At 41.2% G+C, this 18477-nt stretch overlaps 1 protein-coding gene across 1 annotated transcript in view; it reads left to right on the top strand.

Annotated features, from left to right (window-relative positions):
• Window positions 1-18477, top strand: part of pex14 (peroxisomal biogenesis factor 14) — a 106039-nt gene that overhangs the window by 57039 nt on the left and 30523 nt on the right. The window contains exon 4 of the mRNA XM_064922918.1: window positions 15580-15705. Coding sequence (XP_064778990.1) covers window positions 15580-15705 — 126 coding nt within the window. The remainder of the gene's footprint in view (window positions 1-15579; window positions 15706-18477) is intronic.

The raw sequence follows: 18477 nt of genomic DNA, 5'->3' as shown, positions 1-18477 counted from the left end.
TAATGTTGTAAATGACTATTGTAGCTGGAAACTGCTTATTTAACAAAAAAAAATATATATATACAGTGCCTTGCGAAAGTATTCGGCCCCCTTGAACTTTGCGACCTTTTGCCACATTTCAGGCTTCAAACATAAAGATATAAAACTGTATTTTTTTGTGAAGAATCGACAACAAGTGGGACACAATCATGAAGTGGAACGACATTTATTGGATATTTCAAACTTTTTTAACAAATCAAAAACTGAAAAATTGGGCGTGCATAATTATTCAGCCCCTTTACTTTCAGTGCAGCAAACTCTCTCCAGAAGTTCAGTGAGGATCTCTGAATGATCCAATGTTGACCTAAATGACTAATAATAATAAATACAATCCACCTGTGTGTAATCAAGTCTCCGTATAAATGCACCTGCACTGTGATAGTCTCAGAGGTCCGTTAAAAGAGCAGAGAGCATCATGAAGAACAAGGAACACACCAGGCAGGTCCGAGATACTGTTGTGAAGAAGTTTAAAGCCGGATTTGGATACAAAAATATTTCCCAAGCTTTAAACATCCCAAGGAGGACTGTGCAAGCGATAATATTGAAATGGAAGGAGTATCAGACCACTGCAAATCTACCAAGACCTGGCTGTCCCTCTAACCTTTCAGCTCATACAAGAAGAAGACTGATCAGAGATGCAGCCAAGAGGCCCATGATCACTCTGGATGAACTGCAGAGATCTACAGCTGAGGTGGGAGACTCTGTCCATAGGACAACAATCAGTCGTATATTGCACAAATCTGGCCTTTATGGAAGAGTGGCAATAAGAAAGCCATTTCTTAAAGATATCCATAAAATGTGTCGTTTAAAGTTTGCCACAAGCCACCTGGGAGACACACCAAACATGTGGAAGAAGGTGCTCTGGTCAGATGAAACCAACTTTTTGGCAACAATGCAAAACGTTATGTTGGGCGTAAAAGCAACACAGCTCATCACAATGAACACACCATCCCCACTGTCAAACATGGTGGTGACAGCATCATGGTTTGGGCCTGCTTTTCTTCAGCAGGGACAGGGAAGATGGTTAAAATTGATGGGAAGATGGATGGATCCAAATACAGGACCATTCTGGAAGAAAACATGATGGAGTCTGCAAAAGACCTGAGACTGGGACGGAGATTTGTCTTCCAACAAGACAATGATCCAAAACATAAAGCAAAATCTACAATGGAATGGTTCAAAAATAAACATATCCAGGTGTTAGAATGGCCAAGTCAAAGTCCAGACCTGAATCCAATCGAGAATCTGTGGAAAGAACTGAAAACTGCTGTTCACAAATGTTCTCCATCCAACCTCACTGAGCTCGAGCTGTTTTGCAAGGAAGAATGGGAAAAAATTTCAGTCTCTCGATGTGCAAAACTGATAGAGACATACCCCAAGCAACTTACAGCTGTAATCGCAGCAAAAGGTGGCGCTACAAAGTATTAACTTAAGGGGGCTGAATAATTTTGCACGCCCAATTTTTCAGTTTTTGATTTGTTAAAAAAGTTTGAAATATCCAATAAATGTTGTTCCACTTCATGATTGTGTCCCACTTGTTGTTGATTCTTCACAAAAAAATACAGTTTTATATCTTTGTTTGAAGCCTGACATGTGGCAAAAGGTCGCAAAGTTCAAGGGGGCCGAATACTTTCGCAAGGCACTGTGTATATATATACATATATACACATAGGTGTACAGATGCCCATTGTCAGCAACCATCAATCCTGTGTTCCAATGGCAAGTTGTGTTAGCTTATCCAAGTTTATAATTTGAGAAGGCTAATTGATAATTTGAAAGCCCTTTTACAATAATGTTGGCACAGATGAAAACTGTTGTGCTGATTTAAAGAAGCAATAAATCTGGCCTTCTTTGGATAAGTTGAGTATCTGGAGCATCAGCATTTGTGGGTTCGATTACAGGCTCAAAATGTCCAGAAACAAAGGACTTTCTTCTGAAACTCGTCAGTCTATTCTTGTTCTGTGAAATGAAGGCAATTCCATGTGAGAAATTGCCAAGAAACTGAAGATCTCGTACAACGCTGTGTACTACTCCCTTCACAGAACAACGCAAACTGGCTCTAACCAAAATAGAAAGTGTGGGTGGCCCTGGTGCACAACTGAGCAAGAGGACAAGTACATTAGTGTTTTGTTTGAGAAACCGACGCCTCACAAGCCCTAAACTGGCAGCTTCATTAAATAGTACCCGCAAAAAAGCAGTGAAGATGCGACTCTGGGATGCTGGCCTTCGAGGCAGAGTTTTTTAAAAAGAAGCCATATCTCAGACTTGCCAATAAAAAGAAAATATTAAGATGGGCAAAATAACACAGACACTGGACAGAGGAATAAATAAGTGTTATGGACAGACAAATCTAATTTTGAGGTGTTTGGATCACAAAGAAGAACATTCGTGAGATGCCGAAAAAGTGAAAAGATGCTGGAGGAGTTCTTGATGCCATCTGTCAAGCATGGCAATGTGATGGTCTGGGGGTGCTTTGGTGGTGGTAAAGTGAGAGATATATGCAGGGTAAAAGGGATCTTGAAGAAGGAAGGCTGTCACTCCATTTTGCAACACCATGCCATACCCTGTGGTCTGCGCTTAATTGGAGCCAATTTCCTCCACAACAGGACAATGACCCAAAGCACAGCTCCAAACTATTTAGGGAAGAAGCAGTCAGCTGGTATACTGTCTATATTGGAGTGGCCAGCACAGTCACCGGATGTCAACCCTATTGAGTTGTTGTGCGAGCAGCTTGACCCTATGGTACGTAAGAAGTGCCCATCAAGCCAATCCAACTTTTGGGAGGTGCTTCAGGAGGCATGGGGAGAAATCTCTTCAGATTACCTCAACAAATTGAAAACTAGAACACCAAAGGTCTTTGAAGAAAACAGAGTTTGAAGTACACAATTATTTAAATAAAAAAACATTATTTATAACCTTGTCAACATCTTGACTAAATTTCCTATTCATTTTGCATCTCACTTCATGTATGTTTTCATGGGAAAACAAGCATATTTCTAAGTGACCCCAAACTTTTGAACGGTAGTGTGAAAATACAGTTGAAGTCGGGAGTTTACATAGTTGTGGCCAAAAGTTTTGAGAATGACACAAATATTAATTTTCACAAAGTCTGCTGCCTCAGTTTGTATGATGGCAATTTGCATATACTCCAGAATGTTATGAAGAATGATCAGATGAATTGCAAAGTCCCTCTGTGCCATGCAAATTAACAGAATCCCCCAAAAACATTGCCACTACATTTCAGCCCTGCCACAAAATGACCAGCTGACGTCATGTCAGTGATTCTCTTGTTAACACAGGTGTAAGTGTTGACGAGGACAAGGCTTGAGATCTCTGTCATGCTGATTGAGTTCGAATAACAGACTGGAAGCTTCAAAAGGAGGGTGGTGCTTGGAATCATTGTTCTTCCCCTGTCAACCATCGTTACCTGCAAGGAAACAGGTGCCGTCATCATTGCTTTGCACAAAAAGGGCTTCACAGGCAAGGATATTGCTGCCATTTAGATTGCACCTAAATCAACCATTTATCGGATTATCAAGAACTTCAAGGAGAGCGGTTCAATTGTTGTGAAGAAGGCTTCATTGCGCCCAAGAAAGTCCAGCAAGCGCCAGGACCGCATCCTAAAGTTGATTCTGCTGCAGGATCTGGGAACCACCAGGACAGAGCTTGCTCAGGATTGGCAGCAGGCAGGTGTGAGTGCATCTGCACGCACAGTGAGGCGAAGACTTTTGGAGGATGGCCTGGTGTCAAGAAGGGCAGCAACGAAGCCACTTCTCTCCAGGAAAAACATCAGGGACAGACTGATATTCTGCAAAAGGTACAGGGATTGGACTGCTGAGGACGGGGGTAAAGTCATTTTCTCTGATGAATCCCCTTTCCGATTGTTTGGGGCATCCGGAAAAAAACTAGCCCGGAGAAGACAAGGTGAGCGCTACCATCAGTAAAGCATCCTGAGACCATTCATGTGTGAGGTTGCTTCTCAGCCAAGGGAGTGGGCTCACTCACAATTTTGCCTAAGAACACAGCCATGAATAAAGAATGGCACCAACACATCCTCCGAGAGCCACTTCTCCCAACCATCCAGGAACCGTTTGGTGATGAACAAAGCCTTTTCCAGTATGATGGAGTACCTTGCCATAAGGCAAAAGTGATAACTAAGTGGCTCGGGGAACATCACATCGGTATTTTGGGTCCAAGGCCAGTAAACTCCAGACCTTAATCCCATTGAGAACTTGTGGTCAATCTTCAAGAGGCGGGTGGAAAAACAAAAACCCACAAATTCTGACAAACGCCAAGCACTGATTATGCAAGAATGGGCTGCCATCAGTCAGGAAGTGGCCCAGAAGTTAATTGACAGCATGCCAGGGCAGATTGCAGAGGTCTTGAAAAGAAGGGTCAACACTGCAAATATTGACTCTTTGCATCAACTTAATGTACTTATGTACTCATCAACTTTTAATATTTGTGTCATTCTCAAAACCTTTGGCCACGACTGTACTATCCCCCATAGTACAAAGGTCAGCCTATTCTATTCTGTGCAGGAAATAAATGTTTGGGGGCAGGGTCATGGGCCTGGCCAATGGTAATGGTCGCTGACGTAACATTTTAGAGGCCTTCCAGTTGACTGCAGTGATGCATTTTGGCGGTTTTAAAACTAATTTCCTGCAATGCAACACATTTTGCCATGGGTCACATTATAAACATTGTAACAAAATCTAACAAATGCATAGTTTTTATTTTATTTTTTGATTCTCCTTGACTATTTAGTTTGTATTTTGGTGATTATTAGTTCTAAAATATGATCTTATTTAAAACATATATAGGTCCATTATCTTTTCTTCATACTTTTATCTGGTTTTAGTAATTTAAGTACTGAAATAGTAAAGACACATGGATCCACAAGAGATTGGGAGAAAACATAAAACGCACAACCTGGCACGTTTTGTCTTTGGGCAAAATAGTCATTTGGACACGCTTGAGGGAGGATGATCAAAATATAAACACATGTAAAATATTGGTCCCAAGTTTCATGAGCTGAAATAAAAGATCCCATAAATTTTGCATACGCACATTAGCTTATTTCTCTCAAATTTATTTACATCCCTGTTAGTGAGAATTACGCCTTTGCCAAAATAATCCATCCATCTGACACTAGTGGCATATCAATATACTGATTAAACGGCATGATCATTACACAGGTGCACCTTATGTTGGGGACAATAAAAGGCCACTCTCAAATGTGCAGTTTTGCAACAACGCAATGCCACAGATGTTTCAAGTTTTGAGGAAGCGTGCAATTGGCTTGCTGACTGTAGGAATGTCCTCCAGAGTTGTTTCCAGAAAATGCAATGTTAATTTCTCTACTACCGCCTCCAACTTCGTTTTAGAGAATTTGGCAGTACGTCCACCCTGCCTCACAACCGCAGACCATGTGTACTCACGCCAGCTCAGGACCTCCACAATCGGTTCTTCACCTGCGGGAACATATGACACCAGCCACCCGGACAGCTGATGAAACTGTGGGTTTGCACAACTGAAGCATTTCTGCACAAACTGTCAAACTGTTTTAGGGAAGCTCATCTGTGTGCTCGTCGTCCTCACCAGGGTCTTGACCTGACTGCAGTTTGGCGTCATATATGACTTCGGTGGGAGATAATGCTCACCTTCAATAGCCACTGGCACACTGGAGAAGTGTGCTCTTTACGGTTGAATCACAGTATCAACTGTACCTGGCAGATGGCAGACAGCATGTATGGCATCATGTGGTTGAGCGGTTTGCTGATGTCAACGTTGTGAACAGAGTACCCCATGGTGGCGGTGGGGTTGTGGTATGAGCAGGCATAAACTACGGACAATGAACACAATTTCATTTTATCGATGGCAATTTGAATGCACAGAGATACCGTGACGAGATCCTGAGGCCCATTGTCATGCCATTCATCAGCCCCCATCAACTCTTGTTTCAGCATGATAACGCACAGCCCCGTATCGCAAGGATCTTTACACAATTCCTGGAAGCTGAAAATGTCCCAGTTCTTTCATTGCCTGCATGCTCGCCAAACATGTCACCCATTGTGCATGTTTGGGATGCTCTGGATAGACGTGTACGACAGCGTGTTCCAGTTCCTGCCAATGTCTAGCAACTTTGCACAGCCATTGAAGAGGAGTGTGGCCATAATCAACAGCTTAATGAGAAGGTGTCGCGCTGTGTTAGGCAAATTGTGGTCACACCAGATACTGACTGGTTTTCTGATCCACGCCCCTACCTTTTAAAGGTACAGTATATGTGACCAACACATTCATATCTGTATTCCCAGTCATGTGAAAGCCATAGATTAGGTCCTAATTTATTTATTTCAATTGCCTGATTTCCTTAAAATCTTTGAAATTGTTGCATGTTGCGTTTATATTTATGTTCAGTGTATATGGTAATGTTACCAATAGAGAGCACTTCAGCCAATTCACACCCCGACTGTAATATCGCAAAGCAGACATCAGTCGGTCCAGGGTCTTTTTCCTGTGACCCCAAAATTGGATTGAAGCAAGTGTTGTTTTCTTTTGGTTTCTTTTCCCTGGACTGCCTTTGAGTAGCACCAGGTTACTATGATATTTGTAAATGTGCATGTTCTCAAATTGCCTTGTAAGCAAAAAGCCATTTCTACTGAGCTTCACCTTGAACAATGTAATTATGTCACAATGCTGTATCACTTTGTGAGCGCCTTGCATGTGTTGAAGGGTAGGAGGGAAACTAATCTTCTAGACAAAGTGCTGACTAATCTTAAACCAATTTCAGTTTATTAAATTTCATATAAAATGTTCCTTTTTTCATGGTCCTGCTGAGTTCACTGAAGCAAGTTCGCCTTGCCCTTATTCATGTTATTGCAGAAGACTTCCCAATGAGTTATGCCCATCATTCTCGCTCTTGTTAGATTTAGCACATATTTTGGGGGGTAGAGTTTCAAATAAAGAAAGCTCCGAGAAAGGTCTGCATAATAGGCTTACGTTTGATGATGTCACCTGCATTATTTGCAAGACTCATTGATTAGGTATGCAGAGTGCAGAGGTTATTAAAACCTTATCAACACAAGGTAGAATTCTCATATTATTACAAAGTACATTTTCTTCAAGGGGTAAAATGTGTCTTTCATGTGATATGTCCTATTGTATATCAAATGGTTTGATATAAGACTAAAACATATTTGAATCTCAAATCATTGTCATGCCATTTTGAATCCTTTCCCATCATGATAGGGACAAAAATAAACTGTACTAATTGTTCACTATTTTCTCTACTATTAGAATTTGAAATCATATCAAGAACATTTCCAAATGTCAATTGATGTTGATCTGGAATGTTCAGAAGAACAGACTCAATTCAAAGTCGGTGGGTTAGAATTTAGAATTCTCTTACAACATTTTAGGCACTGGTGCCTCGTGGTGTTGATATGATTAAAATAATAAGCTAACAATTGGATAATGTTGCTCAAAGGCATATTTAAAGTTTATGGTGAGAGTTAACTTTAAAAAAAGTTGTATCTCTTATTTACCTGGGGTGTTGACTGACTTACTGTCGAAACCATTTTTACATTTGTTAGTCGGTTCAACAATGTCCAGAATCTCCTGCTTAGCATTTTTGGATAATGTAGCAATGCTACTGGAAGTGGATTGCATCAGTTAGTGGTTCATTCAAAAGCGTGGAGAAACAGCTCTGCTTTCAGTAGTAAGAAACTTTTTAACCATTTTAACCATTTCTGCTTGAATCATGCTGTTTTCACGAGCATTGCTAAATTCTCAAAAAATGCTAACCAGATTATTCTGGATTTTGCTAAATAACCAACTAACAGATATGTAAAACAGTTTGGTTGAAAAGACAACATCCTAGGTAAGTAAGAAGCAAGCTAATGATTTATTTTTATTTTTTAAAGGGATCGTCAGGTAGCCTTGTGGTTAGGGCGTTGGAATAGTAACCGAAAGGTTGCAAAATCGAATCCCTGAGCTGACAAGGTAAAAATCTGACGTTCTGCCCCTGAATAAGACAGTTATCTCGCTGTTAAGAATTTGTTCTTAACTGACTTGCCTAGTTAAATAAAGGTAAATTGTTCATTGAGATTTTTTATCTTAGTTATGTTCAGTTTCATAATAACTGTATATTCTTATTAAAGGTTTTTGTCACTTATTCTGCTAAAAACAATTCATGAATACGCCTACATTCACATGTAAGAGCAGCATTGAAATGAGTCAACCCCTATTTAATTTGCAGAAGGCCACACCCCTTACAAATGAATGTGGTGACTATTGTCCCGTTGTTCTGTCTCATCCTTTACGAGCAAAGGCAAACATGATGATGGACAAGATGACAGTCCAATAGTCACTGCCTCCTCCTCCTCTCTCCATGTATCCACAGCCTACCAAACACTTCTCTCAACCTTTTGACCCTGGAACTCAATTACCTCCTCCCTTCTGCTATGAGCACAAATATATGTCACTCTTAATTTCTAATAGAGTTTAATGTCATATTTATGTAAATACTTCCCGATTTTACTCTATATTAACAGGCAGAAATGTCAAAGCACACATAAAATGAAACAATACCATCACCCGGTAGAGTGGAATTTAAATTGGATTCCTCTCTCTGCCAGTACTTATGCTGGCCAGCTGATGAAGGGGAAAACAGGGCACACTTTGATTGCATGTTGCAGATTCTTTACACAATAATCTCGCCTCCACATTATTATTTCCTTGCAGATTTGTGCCCTAATCTACGCTGAAGGATGCCTCTTGTTATTTCTCAGCTTTTTTTCCCCAAGGAGATCGTAATAATGTGGTCTATTTCAATATGCATAGAAAAAAAATGTCATTTTGTGTTTTGCATACGGTCAATATCACTGAATGAATGGGAAATGGGCTGAAGTATTTCTCACAGCCCCGATATGACTCTTTGATTAATAAAGTGTCTAAAATATCTTATTCTAGGAGATGTTAGAAACTTAGACACTCCAGAACTAGTAAAAATAGTTATTTTTTAGATCAATATGTAATTATGCATGTTCGCTGATGGCTATGTGTCAGGTAGTTGACTTGTTTTGAGATCTTGAATGTTAAACCTACAGCATGCACAGAGGGGTATTTTCAAAAGGATCCTTTCCACCTTCGTTTGACTTGATATAGTGAATAATAGACCACTCATGTTGTCCCTACTTACATGCAAAATAAGGGATATAATCAGTGCCAAGCTATATAGTGCCATAAACAGTACATCGGCTTAACGACCCCCCTTTGGGTCAAGATGAATAAGTCCACATAGTCCGCATCAATGGTTGTTTTCCAATCACAACAGGCACGATTTTGGGGAAATTTCCATCTAAAAGTTATGTTTTCTCTTTTGTAATGAGCGGTAATGTATTCCTGACTCATATTGGCTGTTGTGCTACCTAGGCCCCACAATTAACAGTTGCAGCACCTGAAGAGCTCTGTGCCTCATTTTGGCACAACGATTTCCCTTTGCAACTAGCAAGTGCACACGTAGGCTACATGTAACGACAAAAAAAAATCTAATTTCGGCAACAGTGAAAACACCCCTTAGCCTTCTTTCGACATGTTTTGAAAGCAGGCCTTTAGCTGAGACACTGATACATGTCCAGAAGGGAAGCACTAACTGCCCTGATTACGTTGCAAAATGACTGGTAGACTGGGGATATGTCTACTGTGGCATCATATTCAGAATAATCATACAGACTTTTTAAAATAAGTGTGTAAAAAAAATATTTTTATTCTGAAAATAAGCTTCCAGTAGTTGTTTGGCTCAATAAGCTGAAGAAGTAATACAGCAGGTAACTATATATAATAGGTTTCACCCTGAGTAGTGGGCCATTGATAGAGGGTCATGGGGAACATTTGATTACCATTATTGATATGAAGGGTAAGGATAAGGTTCATCATTCCAGATATTAATAGGATGTTGTTTGCAAGTGGGGTTATGCGACTCACCTCTCGGACAAAAATGGCAATGACCAAGGCCTGCATAGAAGGTAAAGGGATTGATGTGGTTATAAATTACTCCACGGCGCCACCTAGCCCCGGTTCTCTCCCACTTTGTCATCAGTACAAGGCGATAAAGCAGGGAAATGAGAGGAGAGTCTTCTTTTTTAATACATAAATGAATAAGCTATGAGAGTGGTCATTATTTAGGGCATGCCATTTTCAAGCAGCAATAGTGCCATTCTCGGGGACACCAAATGACATGACTAGAATCTCCTCCAGCACAGCATGAGAAACAGGTTAAAGTTGCACTCCGGCTTTCAATAACCCATTGACCTCCATCTATTTATGACCCCTGACATATATTTAAAAGAATTCATATTCATAATGTAAGTAATTTTCATTCAAGGGCAACTTCATAATTCACCTTGTAGGACAGTAAAAAAGCATTCACCTTTTAGCACCCAAAATATTTTAGTAAGCAATTTTTATAATTGGCTGTCCGGGCCGGGTCTTAACCCATAAAGTTCAGATGTGCCAGAATTGGAAAAATGTGTTTTATGGTGGCTGGGCCTCGCCGCCTCCTTTGCCCTTAAAAAAAATGCCCTGAGAATAAGAGCCTACTGAAAATAGAGGCGTAAATAATGTGACGAGCAATGGGTTTTCCTTTAAATAAATACCGATCAGGTTTATGTTGAAAGACAATAGAAAACGTAGGCCAGATATGCGGTTTACAGTATTTATAGCTGTAATATCGAGGTGCCAGCACCGTAATTTCATGCCCCAATGAGAATGGCAAGGTCACAGCAAATGCTTCGGCTGAGCATCTGCTAATACGGCGACTCATAAACAGGCGCGGCGTGTATCAGGTGCACCAAATACAGTATAATGAAATACAGAATAGCTTTCCATTATTGTTCTTTTTTACGGTGTCGTCATTAGATGTAATTTATGTCTTAAAAAATTCATCTCCTTGCCAGGTCGATCCGAAATGGGGGTCCAGGGGTCATTCCACAGGTTTGGAAACCCGTAATAAATTTCCGCAATCCTTTTTTGTAGGCTTTTCCTTTTATATGTAAAAATCTGTTTCACCTTGTTCTCTCTTTTCTAAATGGATATGAGGTGTCTTTCATTTGTCGTCGCCTTTTTCTGAACAATCAACGGATCAGAGCACACAATAGTGGAGCAAGCTTTAATTCAACAAGAAAACCTAACAGCTTTATGAATTTCCATGCATTTTATTTTGATGTAAAGTAAATAAGCCCTTTCATTGTGCTGCGCACACAACAACATTAAAGAGGTCCAACACCATTAACATGCACATATTTTTAAGAGGACATTTTATAAAGTTATTTTGGAGAAACTACATTTCAAGGTGAAAAGGGAAAATGGGAACCTCTCCCAGGGTACTAAAATATGTTTTTTCATTCTATGGTGAAATGGAAATATGGGCTTGTGCCCCAAATGGCACCCTGTTCCCTATATACAGTATAGTGCACTAGATTTGACCAGAGCCTGTAGGGACCCTGGTCAAAACTAGTGCATAGGGTGCCATTCAGGATGCAACCCTTGCATGTCTCACTCAATAATCTGCCACTGTTGTGTCTGCTGTGGTCAGATGAATCCGGAGTTCAGGGACACATTATTGCTTATTGGACAGTGCAGCCTGACTGCACGAGCTCAGCACATGGCGGTGGCCACTTCCTGGCACTCAGGGCCCGCCATTGACGACAGGCTGGCCAATATTTGCCTTAAATTATTCAACCATTTTCATGGCCATTTGAAACCCTTGGTGCATTTAAATACTACAGGTGCCTCTCAGCATCACACATGTTGATTCTCCAAGAACCTTTAGAGCCCCTCATGAAGATGTCAAAAAGAGGGCTAGATTGTGGTTGATTCTTGTTCATCAAGATGGGTTTGTAGATGGGCAGTAAATGCTCATTTGACATCTTTTGGGAGTGCAATTATGAGTCTTCTGCATCGCACTCACACAGGTACTTGGGTGACACAATGCTTCTCAAATGATTTGGTTAACAGGCAGTCATTGCTCTCTCATTTCGTAGACATTTAATAGAAGAAATGTGTGTGTGTGTGTGTGTGTGTGTGTGTGTGTTAATGTCACACAACACATGTTGATATTGTAATGATTAGCTCCACATGGATTTCAGACTCTGATGTGTATACAGATGGCTCAACAAATCGCTTCTTCTCCTCTCTCAACCCTCTTCTCATCTCTCCGCCATTCCCACAGCCCTGTATAGTACAGCAAATAAGAATAGCGGTCTCAAATGAAGCAAACCTCATCCCCCTTGACTCTCTTGCGACTCAGTTGTGCATACCAAATGGCATCCTATTCCCTATTTAGTGCACTTCGTTTGACCAGCGCTCTAAACGTAATGCACTAAATAGGAAATAGGGTGCCATTTGGGATGACGCAGCACTGCAGGGAGGCCTGCTGTGTGGAGTAGAATGGTCCAAAGCCCAGGGGAATGTCCCAAGTTAAAAGGCCATCTCGGCAATGGGGATTTTCTGTCAGAAGGCAGGAGGAAGGGAAACCCAGGAAGCCCAGTAGCACACTCAGGGAAATCACATGGGGAAATGGAGGTAAAATGGTAGCAGGAGCAAGCCAGTGATGCTCCACATTGCAATACAGAGGAAAGTACCTTATGGTCCACACCTTAGCCCTTATACCTCTCCCCAGCAACAAGCCTCAATGGAACCAGCTGATTGGAAGTGTTTAAAGTCATGGTCAGTAGGGAGGAAAAGTTTTGAAATTGGGAGGTACTTAACTGAATGTATCCAATAAGAGATGCTTGTTTTCGTTTTCTGCTGCAAAGTGTTTTGCTACAGTATGCACTACTGAACACGACCCTGTTCTTTTGTCTAGTGAGTCACGTCAGTATATTTGATTTTAGTTCTCCACTGTTGTGTTTTGGTTGATCTCGGAATGAACAATGCCAGCCTTTTTTCAGACGCTCATTGAAAGTTGTAATTATTCGTCTTTGTTTAGATTATGATGCTCATTAAAGACGAGACACATACCCATGGAAGCATATGGCGACGGAAATAAAATCCTTTCAGTCCACAAAATAAAATAAGACTCCCCCCCCCGCCCCCTCCCATTCTCCATTAGGGAGCTCTTTGCAATTTAATCATCACTAAAATCATTAAAAAAGATCTGAAGATTAAGTTATATTGGCATTTGCAAAATTATGTAATACATTTACATCACAATGAGGAAATTAAAATAATGCATTTTCTCTGTCTGGGGTGTATGAGATCTCCACCTGGGAAATATAACTGGAGAAGTGGACAGACTGATTTTCTTTGCCTTTGGTGGCCGTTAGTGAGAACGGGGTTTCAGCTTTCTTTGTTTGATCCTGCTCTGCTGTCTGCTGTAGGCAGATGTCTGGGTAACTGAAGAGGTGCTGTCCAATGCCTGATTCACACTACAGGGTGTACCCTAACCGTACTGTGCTAGCTAAGATATTTTATTTTTTACATGATTCTTTACTGCACAATTCCAGCTACCATGGTGGAAGCATAACCCAGCCAGCCCAGGGCCCTATACTACAAATCAGGTTTGAAGAGTTAACCCTTTACTCTTTTGGGAATTGGCCTACATGGACAGTGCCAAATTTAAATGTTTCTAACATAATAAATATAGAAAGCATATGCATAACCATGGTAGCAATTGAAAGAGAACACTTTGGAGATTATGGGGAAATGATCCGTTCCTAAGTCATTCAATGCATTTTTATGACTCAAAGAAAGAGTCTTAAATTATTATTATAATTTTTTTTTTGATCTCCGAGCTGTGGCGTTGAGGAACTGAAGCAAGCACACTTATAGTTTTTTGTTTAGAACATAGCCATGCCTCCCCACGATCACACAATAACTGTTGTTGTTTACGCAATCGAAATACACTATAAATCGCAATCTGGGTCAGGTGGGCATCATTTGAAAGCTTATTCTATTGCCAACATGACTAGCTAAGTCATAAAATGCGATCTTACAGTGTTAGGCTTTCACAAGGCACTTCAGGAAAAACTATTTGTAATTTTGGTGCGCCTAGAATGGGAGTCATGAGTGCATTCAAGTGCGGGTTCCGTGGTAAATTTGGCAGGAACTGGAACAAGCTGTTGTACACGTCGATCCAGAGCATCCCAAACATGCTCAATGGGTGACATGTCTGGTGAGTATGCAGGTCATAGAAGAACAGACATGTTCAGCTTCCAGGAATTGTGTACAGATCCTTGCAACATGGGGCAGTGCATTACCCTGCTGAAACATGAGGTGATGGCGGTGGATGAATGGCACGACAATGGGCCTCAGGATCTTGCCACGATATTTTTGTGCGTTCCAATTGCCAGCAATAAAAGGCACTTGTGTTCATTGTCTGTAGCTTAAGCCTGCCCATACCATAACCCCACCACCACCATGGTGCACTCTGTTCACAAAGTTGACATCATCAAACCGCTAGCCCACACATCTCCACACAGTTAAATAAATGAAAAAAAATACACGTGGTCTGCAGTTGTGAGGCCGGGTGAACGTACTGCCAAATTCTCTAAAACGACATTGAAGGCAGCTTATGGTAGAGAAATTAAAATTAAATTCTCTGCTGTATATTCCTGCAGTCAGCATGCCAATTGCACGCTCCCTAAAAACTTGAGACATCTGTAGCATTGTGTTGTGTGACTAAACTGCACATTTTAGTGGCTGTTTATTGTCCCCAGCGCAAGGTGCACCTGTGTAATAACCATGTTTAATCACACCAGTCAGGTGGATGGATTATATTGGCAAAGGAGAAATGCTCACTAACATTAATGTAAACACATTTGTGCACAGAATTTGAGATTTTTTTTGTGTGCATATAGGACATCTCTAGGATATTTTATTTCAGGTCATGAAACATGTTCTATTTATGTGCTTATCGGTGACCAAATCTTCCATTTTCAACCCCTATGCGGACTGACCGGGGCTGTGAGTGGAAAGGCCTACTGAGCGAGGTAACTTTGGTCAACTCTGAGTTCAACCATTCACAAGAATGTTGCTCTCCTTTTGGCCAGGTACATTTCTATGACAATGAAGCGTTGGCCAACTCAGGGCTAACTCCATTTATCCTGAATGAAGTGTCTGAGCCGTGAGTTGAGGACCAATGGAATCAGATTCCCTCCCTCTTGCAAAGATTGCGTCATCATTCCTTTCATTTGAGGAAGACCAAAATATTTTAGTAATCAAATGTTTTTTGAGTTAAAAAAATAGTAATATTAAAATACCTATCACATTACACATTTAGTAATGACCGAATGCATTTGAAGCTTCACGCACAGTAAAACTTTTGTATGACATCATATATTTATTTTATTGATAGGAGTGGGGGGGAAAAGGTGCTTGTGCATTGATAAGCACACCAAAGACTGCATTAACGATATGTAATAAAAGAAAGACAGCGCTTCTAATAGCCTATTTCACACCATAGCCTGCTGAATTTGCAAGATAACTTTTCTTTCATTTTGATGAAACCCTGTGTGGTAAATGTCTGTTCTGTTCCAGGTTTGAATGATAAGGAGATTGAGCTTGCCATCCAGCGCTCGGGCAGTACTGACGAGCCCCTGGCCCTTACCCCTGTGGGACCCCAGTACCCTCTCCTTGCCCCCCAGCTGGCACCTATACCCTACAGTGAGTACACCATCCCCTCCATGCACACACACATATATACAGTTGAAGTCGGAAGTTTACATACACTTTGGTTGGAGTCATTAAAACTCTTTTTTTCAACCACTCCACAAATTTCTTGTTAACAAACTATAGTTTTGGCAAGTCGTTTAGGACAATTTTTTCCAAACAATTGTTTACTGACAGATTATTTCACTTATAATTCACTGTATCACAGTTCAACTGTGTCAGAAGTTTACATACACTAAGTTGACTGTGCCTTTAATTAAACAGCTTGGGAAATTCCAGAAAATTGTCATGGCTTTAGAAGCTTCTGATAGGCTAATTGACATCATTTGAGTCAATTGGAGGTGTATCTGTGGATGTATTTCAAGGCCTACCTTCAAACTCAGTGCCTCTTTACTTGACATCATGGGAAAAGCAAAAGAAATCAGCCAAGACCTCAGAAATACAATTGTAGTCCTCCACAAGTCTGATTCATCCTTGGGAGCAATTTCCAAAAGCCTGAAGGTACCACGTTCATCATTACAAACTATAGTACGCAAGTATAAACACCATGGGACCATGCAGCCGTCATACCGCTCAGGAAGGAGACGCGTTCTGTCTCCTAGAGATGAACGTACTTTGGTGCAAATCAATCCCAGAACAACAGCAAAGGACCTTGTGAAGATGCTGGAGGAAACAGGTACAAAAGCATCTATATCCACAGTAAAACGAGTACTATATCGACATAACCTGAAAGGCCACTTAGGAAGGAAGAAGCAACTGCTCCAAAACCGCCATAAAAAGTCAGACTACGGTTTGCATACTTTTTGGAGAAATGTCCTCTGGTCTGATGAAACAAAAGTAGAACTATTTGGCCATAATGACCATCATTATGTTTGGAGGAAAAAGGGGGAGCCGAAGAACACTATCCCGACCGGGAAGCAAGGGGGTGGACGCATCATGTTGTGGGGGTGCTTTGCTGCAGGAGGGACAGGTGCACTTGACAAAATAGATGGCATCATGAGGGAGGAAAATGATGTGGATATATTGAAGCAACATCTCAAGACATCAGTCAGGAAGTTAAAGCTTGGTTGCAAATGGGTCTTCCAAATGGACAATGACCCCAAGCATACTTCCCGAAGTTGTGGCAAAATGGCTTAAGGACAACAAAGTCAAGGTATTGGAGTGGCCATCACAAAGTCCTGACCTCTTTCCTAAAGAGAATTTGTGGGCAGATCTGAAAAAGCCTGTGCGAGCAAGGAGGCCTACAAACCTGACTCAGTTAGACTAGCTCTGTCAGGAGGAATGGGCCAAAATTCCCCCAACTTATTATGAGAAGCTTGGGAAGGCTACCCGAAACATTTGACCGGAGTTAAATTTAAAGGCAATGCCACCAAATACGAATTGAGTGTATGTAAACTTTTGACCCATAGGGAATGTGATGAATGAAACTATAGCTGAAATAAATCCTTCTCTCTACTATTATTCTGACATTTCACATTCTTAGACTTAAACTATCCTAACTGACCTAAAACAGGGAATTTTAACTAGGATTAAATGTCAGGAATTGTGAAAAACTGAGTTGAAATGTATTTAGGCTAAGGAGTATGTAAACTTCTGACTTCAACTGTATATATACACAATCTCCACTACTGACTACTACTCTGTACTCAGTAACTCACAGTATTCAATGTTCTGTGATACCATGAACTGCAAACAGAAGACCATTTGCATGACAAGATTCTACAGTAAAAGTGGAGTGTGGATGTAAGTTAGTGAATGTGGATGTAAAACCACCTTTTACACAACATGTAATATTCATTGTGTCAACATGCACTCGTACATTTTTACCCTGCTTACCAGTAGCAGAAGCAACACATTTGCCTCGCGTAGTAATTATTTCACCAATATCGTCGCCCCTCCATCACATGAAATCTCTCCCAATGATGTTTCATACCAGGGGGTTTCACCCCAAGCAAGGCCCTGGTACAACCTATATCTTTATTACTGCATGGGTTATGAGTGCTGTCCACTGATTTACCAATGCAGAATGAAGTCCGCATAATGCTTAACCCGTATGACAATGATTCCCAATGTATTCCACCCTCATTTATTACTGCACTGTCCTTGACTCCCCCGGCATCTCATGTTTTGTAATGGAAGTGATGTTGATGGGATGGCCATGTAGTTAGGGGCTCTGGCTCGGACCATTCCATACTGTTTTTTTATTTTTTTATATCAAAATGGCTATAAGGGAAGCTGCATAATGAGGTGAGTGCCGGGGAGTCTTGTATGGGGGTCATGCCTAAAAGAGGGGGCTACCTCTCTTTGATATCCTTGTTATGGGGACGCCACACAGGGGCCTGCATCCATCTCTGTCGGAGTAATGGATCCTCTGATCTCTATTTCCAACCGGCGGAAGGACAGGAAGGCCTTCTCTGAACCCAATAAATTTGAGAGGAGATTGGAAAAACGGGGGATGGAGACTCGCGCTCCATCCATGGCTTAAGTGACCAAATAAAAAAGGAGAGATGGAGATGGTGGGAAAAGAGTATGAGGAGGAGAGAGAGGTAATGGGAGGACCTAAGAGGTGGAAGAGAGACTGGTGAGTGGCGAGACCCCCCAGTTGATGCAGAGGTTTACTGGGTAGCCAGGGTCAACCATCCACCTCAAGGACTCTTCCGACTGCCGAGCGGCACGCTATAGCCAGACGCGACGATCCACGGGAGCCATAATGTTGATGATGACTCAAATGTATGTGGTATACCATATGGACAATGGGAGAGTGAT

This window comes from Oncorhynchus masou, chromosome 18, assembly GCF_036934945.1.
Source record: "Oncorhynchus masou masou isolate Uvic2021 chromosome 18, UVic_Omas_1.1, whole genome shotgun sequence".
Lineage (NCBI taxonomy): Eukaryota > Metazoa > Chordata > Actinopteri > Salmoniformes > Salmonidae > Oncorhynchus > Oncorhynchus masou.
This window is presented reverse-complemented; position numbering and strand designations above follow the sequence as displayed.